The sequence below is a fragment of the Sus scrofa genome, chromosome 14, assembly GCF_054392235.1.
Source record: "Sus scrofa isolate SSC_HxYL_T2T_F1_AM1 chromosome 14, Sscrofa_HxYL_maternal_Yorkshire_Landrace_v2.0, whole genome shotgun sequence".
NCBI lineage: Eukaryota > Metazoa > Chordata > Mammalia > Artiodactyla > Suidae > Sus > Sus scrofa.
Window position 1 is genome coordinate 88,858,119 of NC_139396.1, and position 20,636 is coordinate 88,878,754.

Genomic DNA, 20,636 nt, shown 5'->3' on the forward strand with positions numbered 1-20,636 from the left:
GGGAACAAATGCTATTGGAAAATGGTGAGATACTTTCTTGATACAGGATGTCACAAACCTTCAGTTAAAAAAAAAATTTTTTTTTTTTTTTAAAGAAAAGACAGTATCTGCAAAGCACAGTAAAGCAAGGTATGCCTGTATTAGAAATCCACTTTTGGTGTTACAGTTATAATTGCATTTTGACAGTTTCTGGAAATAAAGTTACTACCACTACTAGTAACAACGATCAGATTACACATTGGGTTTTTCCAATACAAGTGCTACTTATATAAGTCAAATATATTCTTACAAGTTTTTTAAAAATGGAGAGACAGGTCTTCTTTCATTTCCTCTTACAGGGTATTTGTGAAATGTAGAAATGAAGTCAGTGAGCACATACATAACACTAGAGCATACAAATAAAGTCAAAGATGTCTTTAAACTCACTACTTTTAGAGCATGCAAATAAAGTCAAAGATGTCTTTAAACTCACTACTTTATTGCAAGAATGTACAGCCCCTTTTACCTGAGATAACAAAGTAATCAATTTACTTACCACTATTATTGTTGCTCTGCAACTTCAATTTACTTTTTTCTTTGGCACTCCTGCTGAGAACCCCATTGGGTTTTAAATCTTCTTCTATTTCACCTTTTCTCTTCTGAAGATCATTTTGCTTCTTTTTGTAAGTGGGCTTAGGTTGCCTTTTAGTCCTTTGCTCTGATTTACTTTCACTTTCATCTGAATCTCCACTCTCAGAGCCAGATTCGTAAGTTCTTTTGGCTTTTCTCCTGACTTTATCATCTTTTACATATTTATCAACTATGATCTTACTATCTACACTATTTTGTACATCATTAGATGTAGAGGCTATTAAATTTACAGAACATGGCTTAATAATTTCTGATACAGAATTCCCTGAATTTTCCATTTTATTAGTATTTTTATCTTCTTCTGAATGTCTTGTAAGCCAGGCCTTTTTCAGTTTAGTATGGTAGTTTGGCTGACTTGTCTGGGATGCTTGCCCATTTCCTACAGAGTTTGCTTTGTTTATTGTACTACAGACTACAGTGCTATCCAAGAGAGGGGAGGCTGAAGATGTCTGATTTTTCACAGCATTAGGCTCAGTCTCACTGACATTACTACTTTTATATTGAGCCGCAGCCAGTGCTGCCTTGTGCTTTTTTAAATGGATAAAATCAGTTGTGCCTGAGAACCCAGAGCTGGGCTGAAGGGCACTTCCTGTCTTACTACTGGCTGGTGTAACTGGAGCTGTGGTGCTGACCCTACATTCTTGTGTTTGAGCCACTGAATGACTAACAGTTTTTGAAGAGGTACATTCTAAGGATTTAGAGGCCAAAATGGTATTTGATAAAGAGTAAATTATTTCTGAACCACCCCAGCTGGAAACACTGGTAGTAGCAGCAACAGATGTGACTATATCCGTTTTGGTACTACACATTGTATTTACAGCAGACATGACTGAACTGGGAACACTGCCCCGTGAGACAGCCTGAAAGTTTTTTTCGGATTTTATGTGAGCACTGTCTGAATTCACACTTGGCAGAATGATTCTTCCAGTCTCTCCAGCTTCTGCTGGTTTGAGGCAATCTGTTTGATTTGCCCCATTTGAAGATCTTTCACTAACTCGATCTTTGGAAGCTAACTGCATTGCTGGCACACTATCAAGTTTTGCACTAGAAGGTGGACGTACGATGACAGATGCCATAGCAGCCTGTGACTTTCCACTGCTTTTCTCCACATGCCATTCAGCTTTCTCTCTGCTGAGGTTATTATTAGATTTCCACATTTCTGTCAAACCCTGTTCAGAAGAACTCTTAAAATTTGCCTGAGTGTCTTTTGGCTCAGGAATCAGAGTTGGAGGCTTTTGTGATTCCTGAACTTTCCCACCAGCATTTACAGGCATCACTGGAGTTAACGTTGGAGGGGAGAGGCTACTATAGCTGCTTTCCTTTCTTTCCAGACTGTGATGGATTGGTGGGTGAAATACTGGTGCTCTATGTAAAGCAGGCATACTCCGGAGTGTATTTGTAGAAGAAACTGTCAAATGAGTAGGGCTCCTACGATCATTTCTGAAAGTTGTTACTGAGTGAGAAGCAATCTGATGGGGAAGGTGTTCTGGCAACTTGCCTACTAAACCTTCATTTTCTGGTTGGTGTTTAATCAAAGGTGGGGGCTTTGAAAGTGATGATATAAATGAAGTCAGAGTTTGAGGACTGGCTCCTGCTACAAGGGTATTACTTTGTTTTTCAGTGTAAATATTTGAAACTTCTTTGGATGGGTATGACCTTGGTGGTTCATTGACTACAGTATTTGACAATGTAGTGAAATAGTTACTTTGGGGCAAACTCTGAGGCACTGAGTGCTTCATTTTATAAAGATCTGATACTGAACATTCTACATCTTTGTCTTGTTTGATGGCATGGCTTTTAGGGCTAGAAGATGATGGTGCAACTCTGGAATAATTATCTCTCTCACCCTCAAGCCCCTTGATTTTGGTTGTAAATGGAGCAACATCAATACTTTCTTGAAGAATTCGACGGTGTTCCTCTTTATATTTGTTTACTCTCTCTCCAGTCTCCTGGGGTGGTCTCTGTAATTGATTCAATACAGGATCCACAAAATGCCTGTGCAAATGACTATCTTTTCCAGTCTGTGACCTATTTATATCGAGGTCATTTTTTGCTGATGTGGATGCAACAGAACGTAACGGTTCAATAAATGCTTTCCTCTCTAATTCTCTGGAAAGAAAATACACAAAAGTTTCTGTAAACACTTTTTCTTGTATGATATAAAATATAGCTTCATACATTTTTATTCTATCATGAAAGTGAAACAAGACTTTGCATATTATTAAGAAAATTAGAAGGGATATCAAAAAAAATAATTGCACTTATTAAGCCTAATTTTAAGAAATTTGTTAACTTTAAACCATCTGTTTATAAGGTGAATTAAGAAAAAGACAAGTTTTAAGCATTGGTGAACTTACTCTTTATGATGATCAACTAAACTTTTTGTCAATGGTGGACTGGAATGTGCTGTAATTTTAAGAGGCCGATGAGGTTCTGCACTGGAAGGTCTGACAGGAATGTGACTAAGTAATCCAATACCATCTGCTGAGGTCACAGGGGTAGGCTGATGTAACCAAGGACTAGGAGAATTCTATTAAAAAAATCATACTTCAGTTACTAGATAAAGTTAAACAATATCACAGTAACAGTATATTTATGAAGTATGTGAATTTTACTAAATGTATTTTATGAGAAATATTCAGACAAATAAGCAATACATGGATTTTTCCATATGATGAAGGAAATTAATTAGCATTAAATTGGTTATTTCCAGAAATTTATTATTTTTTTACTAATTACAGATCTTGAAATCATTGCCTTTCTTACAAATGACTTACAGAGAACCTAGCTTTTAAGACTCCCTAAAATTCTAACACCAACAGACTATATAGTGCTAACAGAAAACAAAAACAAAACCAGGGAGCTCTCATCCTGGCTCAGCGGTAATGAATCCAACTAGTATCCATGAGGATGCAGGTTCGATCCCTGGCCTCCATCAGTGGGTTAAGTGGGTTAAGGATCTGGCATTGCCATTAGCTGTGATGCAGATCATAGACATGGCTCAGATCTCACATTGCTGTGGCATAGGCTGGCAGCTAGAGCTCCAATTAGAACCCAAGCCTGGGAACTTCTATATGCTGTGGCTGTGGCCCTAAAGAGACAAAAAAAAAAAAGTAAAAAAAAAATTCACCAGATTTCATCAAATTCATTTGCCAATTTTTGTTGTCAGAAATAATGACTTTTTTCAATGTAACAATTTACTTAGATTTGGCAGAAAATTACATTTTCCAGGTCCACTTGTTTTTCATTTCACTATAAGGTACAAACTGCTGGATCATTCAACTTGGAGGTGTGGAGGTACAGCAAAATTAATTTTTTTTTCTATCAACATGCTGCCTTTTTCACACTGAATACTTGGTGACATTTATCTCTATGTTGAAACTTACAACTATCTAATTACATGCTTAAGGATTGTTTCTATACCACAACTCACTAACATTCTGCTAGAATATGATTTCTTGAGTTACATTTTGTTGAATCAGATATTGAAAAAATATAACCCTTCGGTTTTAACGAAGGAAATAAATTTTACATCTCAAAATGATAATGCAAAAGCAATATGATATCAGGCCAAATATAGGCTGCTATAAAATTTCTTATACTAAAAATATACATTAAAAACCTAACATAAGAAAAAAATATAGACATGCGCATAAGAATCATTCAAATATATGTTTGAATGAGCAAACATAAACCTAACATAAAAAACATACACATGCAATAAGGATCATTCCAATATATGTTAAAAAGATCTAAGTTCTATCAGATCCAGAAATCCGAATTTGCAATCAATTATGCACATAAAGGGGTATCTGCACATATACATATACAACAGAATATTACACACCTTAAAGAAGGAAGTTCTGTTACATGCTACAACACAGATGGACTCTAAGGACATTATGCTACATGAACTAAGCTGAAAAAGGACAAATACTGTATGCACCTACTCAAACGAAGTATCTAAAGCAGATCATCATAGACAGAAAGTTAGAAAGGTAGTTGCCAAGAACTAGTGTGGAGAAAATTAGTGTTTCATGGGCAAAGTTTCAGTTTTGCAAGATGAAAAAGTTCTAGAGATCTATTACAGAACAATGTGAGTATATTTAATACTACTATACGGTATGGTTAAGTAAATTTAATGTTGTAGTTTTTTGTTTTGTTTTCTTGTCTGTTTTGCTTTTTAGGGCTGCACCCACGGCATACGGAGGTTCTCAGGCTAGGGGTCTAATCGGAACTACAGCTGACAGCCTATACCACAGCCACAGCAATGCAGGATCTGAGCCACATCTGTGACCTACACCACAGTTCACGGCAACACCGGATCCTTAAACTGCTGAGCGAGGCCCAGGATCAAACCTGCAATCTCATGGTTTCTAGTCGGATTTGTTCCCACTGCACCATGATAGGAAATCCTAATGCAGTTTTTAATCACAATAAAAATAACTTTTTTCCCCACTTTTTAGGGCTGTACCCGCAGCATATGGAAGTTCCCAGGCTGGGGTCAAATCAGAGCTGTAGCTGCCGACCTATGCCGACTGAGCCACATCAACAAGGGATCCAAGCTGCATCTGCGACCTATACCACAGCTCACAGCAATGCCAGATCCTTAACCCACTGAGTGAGGCCAGAGATTGAACCTGCATCCTCACAGATACTAGTTGGGTTTATAACTGGCTGAGCCACAACAGGAACTCCCAATTAAATGTGTTTTAAAAGATTCCAAAATTAGCACCAAGCATTAAGGATTAGGTTGTCTCCTAGAGTTTAACACTGACAATCCATTTCTTCCATTTTTATACTGTGGTTGGTCATGCCCTCAACAACCATTTCTTACTATGAAAAATAATTTGGCTAGAAAAACCACACAGGCCATAAAGGAATAAAAGCCCTATACCACCACCTTTATTAATACTCTGTTAGAGACAAAACCTCAGCCCCAACCTCACTCCCAAATATCAGGAATTTCTAACACTCTGAAGAGACAGGGGACTTAGAGTCATAGCTTATCATATACATCAATATAATGTATCCAGCTGCAAAATGAAACAATTTGTCTTTTAGGAATACCTTGGTAATACATATCAAAAGCCTTAAAATTTTATATAAATTTTATATACATAAGTTTCACTTCTAGGAATTTACCTGAGCAAAATAATTACGGGATATGTACCATAATTATATGAAGATATTCATTCTTCATAACAGGTATATTAGAAATAAGTTTATTTCTTTACAGTGGCTTTTTAAAAAATAGGTGGGGTTCCCTTGCGACACAGTAGGTTAAGGTTTTGGAGCTGTCACTGCAATGGCTCAGGTCACTGTGTGGGTTTGATCTCTGGCACAGGAAATTCCACATGACATGGGCAGGCGGCCAAGAAAAAAAACATCTATTGCAGAAATTCTAACCTATTTTATAGTAAGAAATCTAAAAGATTTTGAAAAAAAGCACTTGTACATAATGTTGACTAATAAAGATAAGATGTGGTAAACCACAGCTTAACTTACCCTCCTTAATGAAGATTCGGCATTAACGGTATTTTCTGGGTGAACCCACTTAGAAGAAGGCAGACCAAGTCCTGAGTATGCATGTGTTCCATTTGGGTATTGCCAAATAATTGGATAAAGTCCAAGCTGATTATATGAAGCAGAAGGATGAGCTTGTCCAAGAAGATGAGGTGACTGGTGCTGTAACAACTGCTGTTGTTGCTGGTGTGCTAGTGCTAAGTGGCTCAGGCTGCTGGCATGAGCAGTCTCTAGTCGGGGGTGGCCACCAAGCAGGGAGGCAGGAGGCACTCCAGGTAACACAGTAGGAAGTAAATGAGGGTGATGAACAGAGTGGTGTGGACCACTAGTCAGAGGGTGAGTGTTAATGGCAGGTAATGGAGTCTGACTGGATGATCCAGCCAGTAAATGGGGTGCAGGGGTTAAGGCAGGATGATGGCTACCTGGATTTAAACATGCCCTATGGGATGAAGAATGAAGAGGAAAAGGATGTTGGCTTAAGAAAGGTGAGATGTGATTAGCTCCTGTTTCTGACCCAATAAGTGCAGGATCTCTGTAAACTGTGAAATGCTCGTTTTTATCAATGATAAGAGGGCTTTTTGTAGTTTCTAATGTACTGCCTCGAGTAGGAACTGGATGAAAACTGCACCTTGATAACTCATGTTCTATCTTATTTGCCAGTCTTCTTTCACCAGCAGTTTGGCTATTCACATGAGTGGCCTTAGACTTTACAGAATCAGGAGAATGGTTAATTTTAGGTTTAACAATTTCAGGTGAGGGATTAGACTTTGTCTTGTGACCATCTACTGAAGTATTAACTTTAGATTTTATAGTTTCTGGGGGTGGACTTCGCTTATGCAGTTTATCTTCTGTGACAGAAACTGCACTTAGAGAAGATATATAAGAGACATACTGATTTTTCTCTTTTTCCATATTCAAGTTATCATTCCCTGGAGCATTCCTAACATTTGATTGGGTTAAATCTACTTTAACTACATCACCGACCCAGCTCTGGTCAGAATCTTGGTTTGTTATTTCCAAGTATTTTGTATTTGCACTTGAATGTTTTGAATCACTAATGATAGGATCCACTTTCTGAAGTGTCTGAAGGCCAAAGGTATTTGAGCTTTCCTGAGCCACCTTTTCTGTATTAGTGTCATTCGTAATATCAATAACACATTTTGGTGTGGGTGGTTTGGATACAAATTTCTCCTTTGGTAATAATTCCACTGTATGTGTTTTTTCCATATTGCATTCCTGAAGAAGTAAATCATTAGAATTATGATCAGAAAGTGTGGCCTGTTCGGATGAATGGATAACCGTTTTTTCTTGAAGCTGAGAGTCAAGAGACTTCTGTTTTTCTGTTTCTTCATGTTTTTTATCTTCCTGTATTTGATCCCAGGAAGGCTGACTATCTATTAGCGTCTCTTCTCCTGCCTTCTCATTATTCTGGGATTTTCCTTCTTCTCCATTTATCCTTGAAGTGTTTTTATTTTTCAATTCATTCTCTGGCTTATGCTCTGAGGAATTATTTATTATTCTTTTATTTGAATTTTCTGAGTCACTGCTCTCAGAAAAGTCTGAAACATTGTCAGTTCGTAGTCTTTTCATATTTAGTTTCTTTTCATCCTCCTCAGGTTTCCTTCTTTTGTTCATCACCTGTTTATTTTTACCTTTAGGATTTTCTATAAGATTTAAAAAAAGAACAATTTTATTTTTTGTATCAATATTAAATTAGTATATTTTAAATGTTGTTTTATTTGTTCTTATTCCTCAAAAAAGTGATTCCTACCTCCTCGTGCTATATAATCATATTTTTCTTCCTTCATCTTCTCTTCATCTGGTATACTACTATCTGAGCCCTTCCTCTTATTTGGACGAATATTTCTTTGTTGCTGGTGTGAATTCTGTTTTGGTACAGCAGCTTGGGAGTTCATTGCTGGTCTGGGACTATTTGCTTGGGCACGTGTATAATGACCCTAAAAATAACCAAATAACAATGATTATTTACTACCATAGTCCACATAATTTAGGAGAAAATATTTTACAGTAATTCATCACTAACAATATACATACGTGAACAGTGTTGCTACTTTGACTGGCACGAGATCTTCGCCGTGACGTAATGCCAATATTTTCACCTTTTAACAAAGAGTGAACAACATCATCTAGAAAGGTCATTTGAACCATAGAAGGATCGACATTCTGTGGTTCTAGAACCTAATCCATGACACAAAACAAGAACAAAAATTAAATCCAGTCAGCTAGCCAATGTGATATTTAGGTATAATTTCCTTAGTAAGTAGAATTGTTTAGAAATCAGTTTTGGATCCTTAATGCATAAGACACTGTCAGACTTATAATAAACCAACCCTAATCATTAAAGATAAAGTTACCTTCTTAACCCTTTGAATCCTATGTGTGTCATGTGCTCACGAAAAGTTAAAAAGCAAATAACCTACTGCAAGTATACCTTGAAAAACAAAGACAGGAGTTCCCGTCGTGGCGCAGTGGATAACGAATCCGACTAGGAACCATGAGGTTGCGGGTTCGGTCCCTGCCCTTGCTCAGTGGGTTAACGATCCGGCGTTGCCGTGAGCTGTGGTGTAGGTTGCAGACGCAGCTCGGATCCCGCGTTGCTGTGGCTTTGGCGTAGGCCGGTGGCTACAGCTCTGATTCAACCCCTAGCCTGGGAACCTCCATATGCTGCGGGAGCGGCCCAAGAAATAGAAACAACAACAACAACAACAACAAAAGACAAAAAAAAAAAAAAAAAAAAAAAAAAAGACAAAAAAGAAAAACAAAGACAGTTCTTTAAGAGTATAATGCCAAATCATAAAATGTATTTCAAAAATAGGAAGTAATTTTCAAAAAAAAACAGCTGTAAAATAAAAGAAGGTGGAACGTGAAACAGAAAAGGACAAAAATCGTACAAATGAAAATAATTTTTAAAAGGTTAAAGAACTATTTTAAAAACTAAAAATAATTTTGTGCTTCACTGAGAGATGAAGGCTTTTTAGGAAAAAAAATTTTTTAATTAAATGATACAATTTATTTAGCATTCTGACTAAAATGTCAACCAAAGCATTTGCATTGTTTATAGAGGGGTTCTCATTTATTCAAATAATTTCCACAATCTATTCTGGTAGGAAGGTGTAAATATCTATTTTGGGGTGGTAAATAAACTACAACTTTAACAGATTTCAAATTAAGACTTTCATATTGTTACTTAAAACGCCGCATGAAATTTATATCCTTAATATTCATAATACTCATCATAAAACTTAAGCATACCAACTCAGAAATTTGATGTAAAAAGAACTTTAGTGTTCATTAAAGTTTTTATCCATGAAAAGACACCATTTGGGAAATATTTTTATTACTGGATAGACAGAAAAGCAGAAACTTAGTTTTAGATGAACTAAGTTTAGATGAACTAAGTTTAGAAACTTAGTTTTAGATGAACTAAGGATTAAAAAAAAGACTAAATAAATTTCATGCCTCCATTTCAGGGACTGATTTTATTAGCGTTGAAATAAATTTGGCATCATTATCTCTCTGTGACCTAAAGTGACCTCTATGTAACATCAGATACATGTGAACTTATTAGGAGTATATGACTACAAAAATACCTAGAGATGAAAATTATTTAACATTAACTTGGTGATCTCTTGGGGGGCAGGGGCATGAAATATGTGAATTGTAACCATCTTTTTTCAAAAACATTAGTTGGACTATTTACCTGATCATTCATAACGATCATGGTGCGTGTAAAGAGATCATGATGAGTAATTATGCCAGTAAACCACTGGGTGGCAGAATCTTGTCTATATACTCTCACTCTGTATCCATTCAAGGAATAAGGACCTTAAAAAAAACACACAAGCACAATTCATGGATGAAACAGAAAGGTAATTTGGAAATTATCTGAGCTTTCTAGTTGCCAAAACCCTACCATAAGCCACTACAAATTCTGATTCCTCTGTGACAGCTAGGAAAAGCTATCAAAGTCTGAAAACATGCAGAGACTGTCAGCTGAACTTATAAATATGGCACTAAAATGCCATTTTGGTATACTTTTGGATTAAACTCACTTTTTAAAGGGATATTTGTCTCTATATACTTCATAAAATAAGGAATGATTAATTCATAAAAGACTTATTTACTTAAATATCTTGAAAGAGAATAATGGAGAGAAAAATTTCAATTCACAGGTGCTAAAATACAATCAAATACTTGAAAGTTTAATAAGAAAGTTAATAAGGAGGGGAAATGATGCACCTTAATGATAGTACGATATATTTACAATTTACAGAGTGTCTTCAAAATCTGTAAAAGCTTATTTTATCTTCTCCAAATCTTAGGTATTGTTTTCCCATTTATAAAAATAAAACATGTGAGGTTGATAGGTTACATTCATCTTTAAGTTAAAAAGCTAAGACTAAATTTATTCTTTTGATTCCAAAAAAAAAAACCTTTTCTTCTAGTCATAAGACACTTAACATACCAATTAATGGCCTAATACTTGCTAGTATTTATTTATTTAACCTTTTTTTCCCCCAGAGCTACAGCTGCCGGCCTACACCACAGCCACAGCAATGCAGGATCCGAGCCAAGTCTGCGACCTACACCACAGCTCACGGCAATACTGGCTGGATCCCTAATCTACTGAGCAAGGCCAGGGATTGAACCTGCAACCTCATGGTTTCTAGTCGGATTCATTTCCATTGAGCCACGACAGGAACTCACTTGCTAGTTTTTTTTTCTTTAATCTAGTTCCAATATCAGCCTAAAATATAAATGAATTAATGCATCTGTCCAAAGTATTCCATATGACCTGTAAATTAAACCCATTCATGGCTATAACCACTTATATAATTCTACCCTTGGAATTTTTTTTTTTTTGGGTGCACCTGTGGCATGTGGAAGTTCCTAGGCAAGGGATTTGAACCTGCACAACAGCAGTGACATATACCACAGGAGTGACAATGCCAGATTTGTAACCTGCTGAGCCACCAGGGAACTCCTAGAATTTCTAACTATGGAAGAGAAAGACTAGATTTTTTTTTTTTCTGAATGTAATACAGAAAAAGCTATACTCCAAAGGTAACCAATTTTGAATTCATATCAGCACAGCGTCTTATCTGCCTTATTCCAACCATCAAACATAATTTAAAGTCAGCCTCGGAGTTCCCGTCGTGGCACAGTGGTTAATGAATCCGACTAGGAACCATGAGGTTGTAGGTTCGATCCCTGGCCTTGCTCAGTGGGTTAAGGATCCGGCGTTGCCATGAGCTGTGGTGTAGGTCACAGGAGTGGCTCAGATCTGGCGTTGCTGCGGCAATGGTATAGGGCAGCATCTACAGCTCCGATTGGACCCCTAATCTGGGAACCTCCATATGTCGAAGATGCGGCCCTAGAAAGCAAAACACTCATACAAAGACAAACAGCCACAACTTTGAGATTACTTTTACTAATGCTTAAGTTAAATGGGATGGAAGTTGAGGTTGGGATAAATATGAGAATTTAACAAGAAAATTCTTTTGAAAAAACATTTAGCTAGGGAATTCCCTTGTGGCACAGTGAATTAGGTATCTGCCCTTGTCACTGCAGCAGCCCAGGTCACAGCTGTGGCGCGGATTTCATCCCTGGCCTTGGAACTTCCACATGTTGTGGGGCAGAGCAAAAAAATAAAATAAAATAAAATAAAATAAAATAAAATAAAACAAAACACCAACCAAAACACTCAACTCAGTATTGATACTTCATGTCATATTGTCCCAGTTTCAGCCCAATTTCACGAAAAGTTTACATTTATAATATATGATTTTACTGACAGGAAAAGAAATCCCTAAGCATCAAAAATCTTAGTGGTTTGAAAACAAACTTATAACTTACTGAAAAAAAAAAAAAAGGGAAACAAAATTAAGACTAGTATTGCGGTCATTGCTGAGGAAGGCAAACTGAAACAGGCCACTTTTATCAAATACCAACAGCATTCTTCATAGGAAATTAACTGTGGCTTTGGGCAACCCTCCACAGCAAACAATGATTCCTTCTCCAGGAAGGACACGCCTAAAGCATTCTGTAATGTGGAAATTTTCCCATCAACAAAACACCTGTGTGGTTAATTTCATTCCAGGCATTTAGCTCAAATTAGTTAGAAAGCTGGTGAAGTTGTCAACTTCCTATTGAAATTATTCTAATTTTGCTATTACTTTCCCTGGACTGTATATAACTCAAAATATTAGACTGGGTCTTCTATTTATATTGCATGTAACTGAACAACCAAAATCAAACATGAGAAATTGCCCAGTTTCAAAAAAAAAAATTATTAATGCATAACTTCACAATAGTTACCTTGCATAAAAATCTCCTGAACCTTTTGTTCCTTTACCCAGACTTTCACTTCTTCCTGAAGTTGCGGGTTGTCCCTGAGAACTGGGTTTAGGCTGTCTATGTCGTCCTAGAATTATAGATTAAAAAAAAGGTCCATGTTACGCTGTCCTATCATAAATGTTATCAACTTTCTCTCCTATATGTTCTAAGGACTGAAGAAAATTCCTTGATCTAAGTGTATGCAAAAATGCAAACTTAGAAGTTATAGTTCATTAGCAATAACAACAGAGCCTAAGAAATTAACCCATGGTAAGATTTGATCTTTGACAATGTCTTAAGACAAAATTTGAAATTTACAAATGTGTTTTCTAACTTTAAGTCTTATACAAGTCACCTTTTAAAGAGTTTTACTGTTAGAAGCAATATACAAACCAAAGAAAGAGCTTCAGGTCATCTAAGGTTGGAAGCCAAAGAATCTAGGTGAATATTTTAGTGACAATACATATATACACAAAGATGAGATACCTCTCCCCATAATGCCTAAAATATCAGCTGTAAACTACACGTTATAATCCACGATTTTGATTTAAATGTCATCAAATTAAGTTGTACTTGAACTCATCTGACCAGTAACTTCACTGCTAAGTTTTATTCTTTCAAGCCACTGTCAAAGCATCCAGGCAATTAAAATTACATTATTGATGGTATTATCCTCATAACAGGGTGGATCTAGACACAGAAACAACCGGTTCTCTCTCCTTGGAGATGTGAATCACACAGTCACATGGTTTCCCACAATCTGCTGGTCCCCCGCTGGACTCTTTTTGACATTCTGTTCTCTCTCTCTCAAAGCACCTCTGCTGCTCCTGCATTTGAGATCAGCGGCAGGAGCCCTAGAGTAGAGCTGGGAAGAACAACAAAGCAGCACTGTCAATTTGGCGGCCCTTTTAAAAGTGGACTAGCAGATCATGGAAACCAGTGAACAGAAGGAGCTAAATGAAGGGACTTTTACCTGGCAAATAAAAATAATTTGGCAATTTAATTTAGAAAAGGCAAAAGGTGGCTGACGAGTACAAAGAATCTCTATCAAGCAGGAAATACTTCACTCTTCTGCCCTAAAGTTTACCCAAGTAAATAAAGCACTTTTCTTCTCATCCCCTTACTGTGTTAAGGGACTACTCTGTATTTATGAAATAACATTGTGGTAAATACTCTGACATTTCATTTATGCCTGGTGAACATCAACAAACAGAAGTAAAGACCTTTAAAATTATCAACTATGTTTCTTGGAAAATATATAGAAATGCTGCTTTATAGCATAAAGTAATACTAAAGTGTATGGAAAAGTGTTATACAAAAAGCAGGTTAAGTCTGTATTTTAGGGGGAAGAAAGCACATGATACGTCTTCCTTTTTGTAAAGAAATTTTCTAGAAATCCCTTTTCTCTATCCACTTAATAATACACTGCATACTTAGTTAATCTCATTATTTTAGTAATAGAAAATACCATGGAGAGTTCAGACTCTAAACTGAAGACACAACAGGTAACAGAATAGTCTAACAGGCAAAACATAAAACTTTCCCAAGGAAAACCATTATCTTTTCCAGACTGTTCTGACAAGTATCAAGTTCTTTTAACATTTTTCTCACTTTAACTTCCATACACAGATCCAAGCTTAACTGTTTGGAGTCAACACAAGCCTAATAGCTTTCCTACCCGACATGAAAGTCCTCCAAATTTTTGAATAATGGTTTTATTTTTCTGCAGCCCTAAGTCTTCTCTAGTATCAACACCCACCTTTATTACAATTATTATAATAAGATTAACACTCTTATTCTAGAGATTTAAGTGGCATGAAGAAGATGGGAACTTGCCTAGAAAAATCACACAATCACATGGATGTCACAACTGACTTGTACAAAATTTACTATAATCTACTGTTTTCAAGGCTTTATTTATTTGAGAGGAAGGAGTATGAACTGCTATTAAGGCAGCATTGCCAATACTTTATAGACCAGTATAGGTGTGATTTAAAAAACCAGTACCAGAAAAAAAAAAAAAAAAAAGAAAGGAGTCCCTATCATGGCACAGTGGTTAACGAATCCGATCAGGAACCATGAGGTTTTGGGTTCGATCCCTGTCCTCGCTCAGTGGGTTAAGGATATGGCGTTGCTGTGAGCTGTGGTGTAGGTCACAGATGTGGCTCAGGTCCCGAGTTGCTGTGGCTCTGGCGTAGGCTGGCGGCTACAGCTCCGATTGGACCCCCCAGCCTGGGAACCTCCATATGCCGCGAGAGCGGCCCAAGAAATGGCAAAAAGACAAAACAAAAAAACAAAAAACCAAAAACCAATACCCGGTATTGAAATTTTGTAACTAAAGCTATTGAGATGGGGAATTTCCATCTTGGCTCAGCAGAAATGAATCTGACTAGCATCCATGAGAACACAGGTTGGATTCCTGACCTTGATTAGTGGGTTAAAGATCTGATGTTGCTGTGAGCTGTGGTGTAGGTTGCAGATATGGCTCGGATCCCGCATTGCTGTGGCTGTGGCATAGGCTGGCAGCTATAGCTCTGATTCGACCCCTAGCCTGGGAATCTCCATATGCCGCAGGTGTGGCCCTAAAGAGACAAAAACACAAACAAACAAACCACCCCTAACCCCCCCCCAAAAAAAACTACTGAGAAGGAAAATTTATTCAATACTCATTTACATTCTTTTTATCCAACAGGTTAAAATAATGAGCTGTATTTCCTAGATCATTATACAAGTATCTTTTCAACCCATTCATTTTTAGGGAAAAAAGTATACCATTAAAAATTGATAATTTCAGGAGTTCCCGTCGTGGCGCAGTGGTTAACGAATCCGACTACGAACCATGAGGTTGCGGGTTCGGTCCCTGCCCTTGCTCAGTGGGTTAATGATCTGGCGTTGCCGTGAGCTGTGGTGTAGGTTGCAGACACAGCTCGGATCCCGCGTTGCTGTGGCTCTGGCGTAGGCCGGTGGCTACGGCTCCGATTCAGCCCCTAGCCTGGGAACCTCCATATGCCGTGGGAGCGGCCCAAGAAATAGCAACAACAACAAAAGACAAAAGACAAAAAAAAAAAAAAAAAACTGATAATTTCAGTCTACCTACCTGCTGAAATTACTTTAAATTCAAATTTCTATGTATTAATTTCCTCATCTAAAAAGTAGAGTAATACCTCACCTGATAGTAAGGAGTATGTTTTTACAATAAGACTTTTAAAAAATTATAGAAACTAGTTTTCTTAACACATTCAATTCTGAATTAACCATGGTACTGGATGATATGTGTTATGAAATAATTAAAGCCCATGTAAAATTTCCCAATACACTGATTATGATAGTCATAGTGTTGCTCAAGTCTTCCTCTATGTTCAGTGCTTTGTAAATTTGAGGTATTTCTGTTGAGTTGTCAGTCATCTTTCCCATTTTAAAAAAGTTCACAAAAGGATATATGATTAAATCTTGTGTAAGAGTTGCTAGCAGACAGCCAAATGAAATTTCCTCCTCTATGTACTGACCTAAATAAACAATGTTGTCAAAGTGCTAAAAATCACGTATAAGGCTGTAAAGCAAACTCACAGAGAAGAGTATCTACCTGTAATTAAAAACTAGTTATGGGAGTTCCCGTCGTGGCTCAGTGGTTAATGAATCTGACTAGGAACCATGAGGTTGCGGTTCCATCCCTGGCCTCGCTCAGTGGGTTAAGGATCCAGTGTTGCCGTGAGCTGTGGTGTAGGTCGCACACATGGCTCGGATCCCAAGTGCTGTAGCTCTGGCGTAGGCCAGAAGCTACAGCTCCAATTGGACCCCTAGCCTGGGAACCTCCATATGCCACAGGTGCGGCCCTAAAAAGACAAAAAGAACAAAAAAAAATTTTTTTTAATTAAAAAATAAAAACTAGTTATGAATGTTCATTTTCTTTCACAGAATGCAACTAACAACTTTGGCTGTGCCTTTATAGCTTGCATAAGATCAAAAAACAACGTACTATGCCAAGTTTACTTGGGTGCTGTGCTTTTCCTTCTTTTGCAAAGACAGAGGTTAGCTTTAACTGGACATTAGTGGGACACTTGAATGTAAATAATAACAAAGAAAAATAGCTAACACAGTTGAGCATTTACTATGGCAGATACCATGCTGGGTACTTTCCATACTTATTAATTTTTCTAACAATTATGTAAAGCTGAGATTATTATACCCCTTCTACACATTAAACACAGAGGTGTCTATCGTTAGAGTCAGGATGTGAATCTAGTTCTGCGATTGTTAAGTTCAGCTTCTTTTCATTTACTTTTTGTTTCTCTTGAACTAGTTCAAGGAAATGGAATAAACAGGGAGTTCCTCTCATGGCCCAGTGGTTAATGAACCCAAACTAGTATCCATGAGGACGCGGGTTCAATCCCTGGCCTCACTCAGTGGGTTAAGGATCTGGCATTGCCGTGAGCTGTGGGGTAGGTCACAGATGCAGCTTGGATCTGCCACTGCTGTGGCTGTGGTGTAGGTCGGCAGGTGAAGCTCTGATTCGAACCCTAGCCCGGGAACTTCCATATGCCGAGGGTGCGGCCCTAAAAACAAACAAACAGAAAAAAAAAAAAAAAAAAAAAAAAAAGAAAGGGAATAAAAAATAGACTACTTAGTGTCACTACCTTTCAAAATCTGACATATTTCTTCACATCATATGGAGGTGAAAGGGAACATTATCTTAAGTCAGAATGGGCCAAAAGCAAAGAACTGAAAAACATTAAGCTGGAAGTTACCTTTCTGTAACCTTACATTAGTTAAGTGAAATCTGCACTTAGAAAAGTCTAACACTCATCAAAAGAGAAAAGCCTTAAGATGTTAAACTCATGCAATCTTATAATCAGAAAGCGTAAAAGAGAAGACAATCACTTTGGTAATATCACTTAGTCATAACCTACAAATTCCCAAATGCTATATTTCTAGGTAAACACCACACTAAATTACTATTTGAGACTGTCAAAATACATACTCCCCCCCCCACAAGTACAGAAGATTATGATGAAATTAAAAAGCAGCATTCCTCAAAAGTTAAATTCAAGTTGGAATCTGTAGTTTGATAGTAAGACTACTGTAATTTATTTTTTAAGCAATTCTCTACTTTATCCCAGTTCAAATAGAAATAGTAACAATCACCAACAGCATAAAAAGATCACAGCACTAGGGAGTTCCTGTCGTGGCTCAGTGGAAAGGAATCTGCCTAGTAACCAAGAGTACTCAGGGTCGATCCCTGGCCTCACTCAGGGGGTTAAGGATCACCGTTGCCATGAGCTGTGGTGTTGGTCGCAGACATGGCTTGATATAGGCCAGCAGCTCCAGCTGGGATTCAACTCCAAACTTAGGAACTTCCAAATGCAGCAAGTGCAGCCCTAAAAAAAAGAAGACCCTCCCCCCCCCAAAAAATCACAGCACTTAAATATCCAGCTATACCTTGATACACCAGGTTTAGGAATAGTAGTATTAAGGCAGTGCTCAAAATATATGCAACACATTTTGTAAGACCATAAAGGAGTGATTTTTCTTACCATAACAAAGTGCTTACTAGATCAACGAATATTGTCTTTATGTTACACATACTCTTGATTTAATTACTGACGAAAGAGACAGCAAAAGCATAAATTAGTAAATAGTATACTAGTTGTTAATTTCTATCTAGATGACTGAGTTGACTGGCTTAATAATTTTAAGAGATTTATTCTAAAGCCTTAACTGATATCTAGAATAGCACTTTCATTTTAGGATACAAGAAATACAAAACTGGAGCAATTTCTCTCCTTTTGGACAATTTCTGATCAAGAATGCCTGCTTTCAAACTGATACCAAGTATGGCTTAGTAATAGAATTTTTTTTTCCTCCTGCAATTAAGTCCTTGACCTTTGGTGACATCTTAAATCACATTATATAAGTTCCCCTATAAAAATCATACTTGATTGTATTTTATAAGAGTTATCATAAAAGTAACTATTTGTATCTTGAATGTCAGATTGGGGTGATTGAATGGTGCTTTGCCACACCATTTTATCAGCGTTATAATTTAAATTCATGCTTCAGCAAAACTACAAATGATTGCCTGTCCTTAGATCTCTGGGGATGCTAGCCAAAAGTCAACATCTCAAGATGTTAAGTCCACATAGGTCAAGATTGACACCAAATGCTTTCATGCCAATTCTTGTATAACTTATAGAAGAACCAACTTGGTTAAAAAGGATGTACTGGAGCAAGAAACCCTGAAAGTCTGAGGGTTACAACAGAGGTTTTCAAAAAGTACAGTTGTCTAAACCATCTGCAGCGTAATTAAATGCAGCTACCACTGAGGGCTTCCATATAGTTTCATAATTTAATGCAAGAGTTGGCAAATTTCTCCTCTAAAGGGCCAGAGTAAATATATTAGGCTTGGCAGGTCATATCATCTCTGTTGCAATGACTCGACTCTACTACTGGAAGTGCCCAAAGTAGCCAAACAATATCATAAACAATATATAAATGAATGGGCAATGGCAATGTTCCAATAAAGTTCATTTATTGGCATTATATGAAATTTGATTTTCACAAATTTTTCAAGTGTCCTGACATATTATTCTTCCTTTGAATTCTTTTTTTAAACGTTAAAAAAAAGTAAAAGGCCTCATACAGGAGGCAAGTTTGATTTGGCCTGTGGTCATGGTTTGCCTACCCACAGAGTCACTGCTGTGGCTCTGGTTACAACTGTAGCATGGGGGATCAATCCCTGGCCTGAGAGCTTCCACATGCCCTAGGCATGGTCCAAACAAACAAACTCTTTGTACAAAGCAAGATCGAAAACTTCTAATCAACGCAATGCAATTTGACAGCAAACTGATTATAAACTCTACTTTCATAAATGACAGCATATTCATTAGCGTAGGAAAAATAAATTACCAAATCCTTTTCACTATTAAAGAAAAAACATTTTAAGAATTGTTTTGGCCATGATCAGAGCATGTTTTGAGTTACTGAACCTGAACCACAGCAGCAACTGAGCCATAGCAGTGACAACACTGGTATCCTTAACCTGCTGAGCCACCAGGGAACTACAAGATAAATCATTTCTTAAGGCTTTCACAAGTAAGTTTCCCTGATAACATTCCTGCAGCATATTTAGCTTTCTGAATATAAAAATATACTTTAGTGTAGAAAAATTACCCATTTCGAAAGATATAAGATCTACTCCTTTGGGTCAATAAAAATTACACTCATTATATACAGAAGTTGGTACCATGCACTTCTCTGGACTCCGTAATAGGGTAAAAATAGGTACATACATTGAAAAAGAAATTTTCTAAAGACAGTGTTCCAACATTAATCCTGTTTCATATAACTGATTTATTAAGAACACCAGAGATTAATTTTTAAACTTTTCCACACTCACAATCTTTAAAAAGACAAACATATTACAATTTTTTATATAATTAAAAGCAAAAGATAACTAAGTTCTGTATATATATAATCTCATAATTCCTAGCTGATTTTGGTTAATTCGGAAGTCTAGAATTCAGCCTACAGTTTAAACAAAAGCAGAAGAAATTGTATCTTTCAAAAAAAAATTTTAGGGAATCCTCCTACACTGCTAATGGGGATGTAAACTGGTACAGTCACTGAGGAACAGAATGGAAATTTCTTTAAAAACTAAAAACAGAACTACCATAGGATCTGCAACTCCACTGATGGACCAGAGAAAACCATAATTCGAAAAGATATATGCACTCCAATGTTTATTGCAGTGCTATTTATAATACCTAAGACATGGAGGCAACCTAAATGTCCACTGACAGAAGAATGGATAAAGAAGATGTGGTATAATATACACAATGGAATATTACTCAGTCATAAAAGAATGAAAATAATGCCATCAGCAGAAATACGGATGGACCTAGAGATTATATTACTAAGTGAAGTAAGACAAAGACAAATATTATATGATAGTACGTATATGTGGAATCTTTAAAAAAAAAAAGATATAGAAATAAAATCATAAAGATCCAAAAGGCAGGAAGAGGGAATAGGCTAATATTTTATATGGTCTGCACAATTCTTTCTTCATTCAAAAAGTCAAGGAAATAATACATGCCTATTCCTTATACATTGCTTATATTCCAAAA

At 36.8% G+C, this 20,636-nt stretch overlaps 2 protein-coding genes and 1 long non-coding RNA gene across 39 annotated transcripts in view; 2 read left to right on the forward strand and 1 right to left on the reverse strand.

The window, feature by feature from the left end:
• Positions 1-15,588, forward strand: part of ZNF365 (zinc finger protein 365) — an 831,894-nt gene extending 816,306 nt beyond the window's left edge. The window contains exon 3 of the transcript XR_014827975.1: positions 15,328-15,588. The gene's annotated coding sequence lies outside the window, so the exon portion shown is untranslated. The remainder of the gene's footprint in view (positions 1-15,327) is intronic.
• The window catches only part of LOC102165048 (uncharacterized), a 1,242,341-nt gene that overhangs the window by 153,663 nt on the left and 1,068,042 nt on the right, over positions 1-20,636 (forward strand). The window lies entirely within an intron of this gene.
• JMJD1C (jumonji domain containing 1C) overlaps positions 1-20,636 on the reverse strand; it is a 325,118-nt gene that overhangs the window by 34,765 nt on the left and 269,717 nt on the right. For 13 of the 37 annotated variants that reach the window (XM_021073644.2, XM_084997030.1, XM_021073641.2 and 10 more), the window contains 7 exons: positions 12,496-12,601; positions 9,878-10,002; positions 8,212-8,355; positions 7,928-8,114; positions 6,139-7,820; positions 2,988-3,160; positions 536-2,739 (listed from right to left, as the gene is read on the reverse strand). In XM_021073644.2, the coding sequence (XP_020929303.2) occupies positions 536-2,739; positions 2,988-3,160; positions 6,139-7,820; positions 7,928-8,114; positions 8,212-8,355; positions 9,878-10,002; positions 12,496-12,502 (4,522 nt within the window). In that variant the 5' untranslated portion in view covers positions 12,503-12,601. The remainder of the gene's footprint in view (positions 1-535; positions 2,740-2,987; positions 3,161-6,138; positions 7,821-7,927; positions 8,115-8,211; positions 8,356-9,877; positions 10,003-12,495; positions 12,602-20,636) is intronic. The other 24 variants (XM_021073667.2, XM_021073665.2, XM_021073662.2 and 21 more) reach the window with 3 other exon arrangements.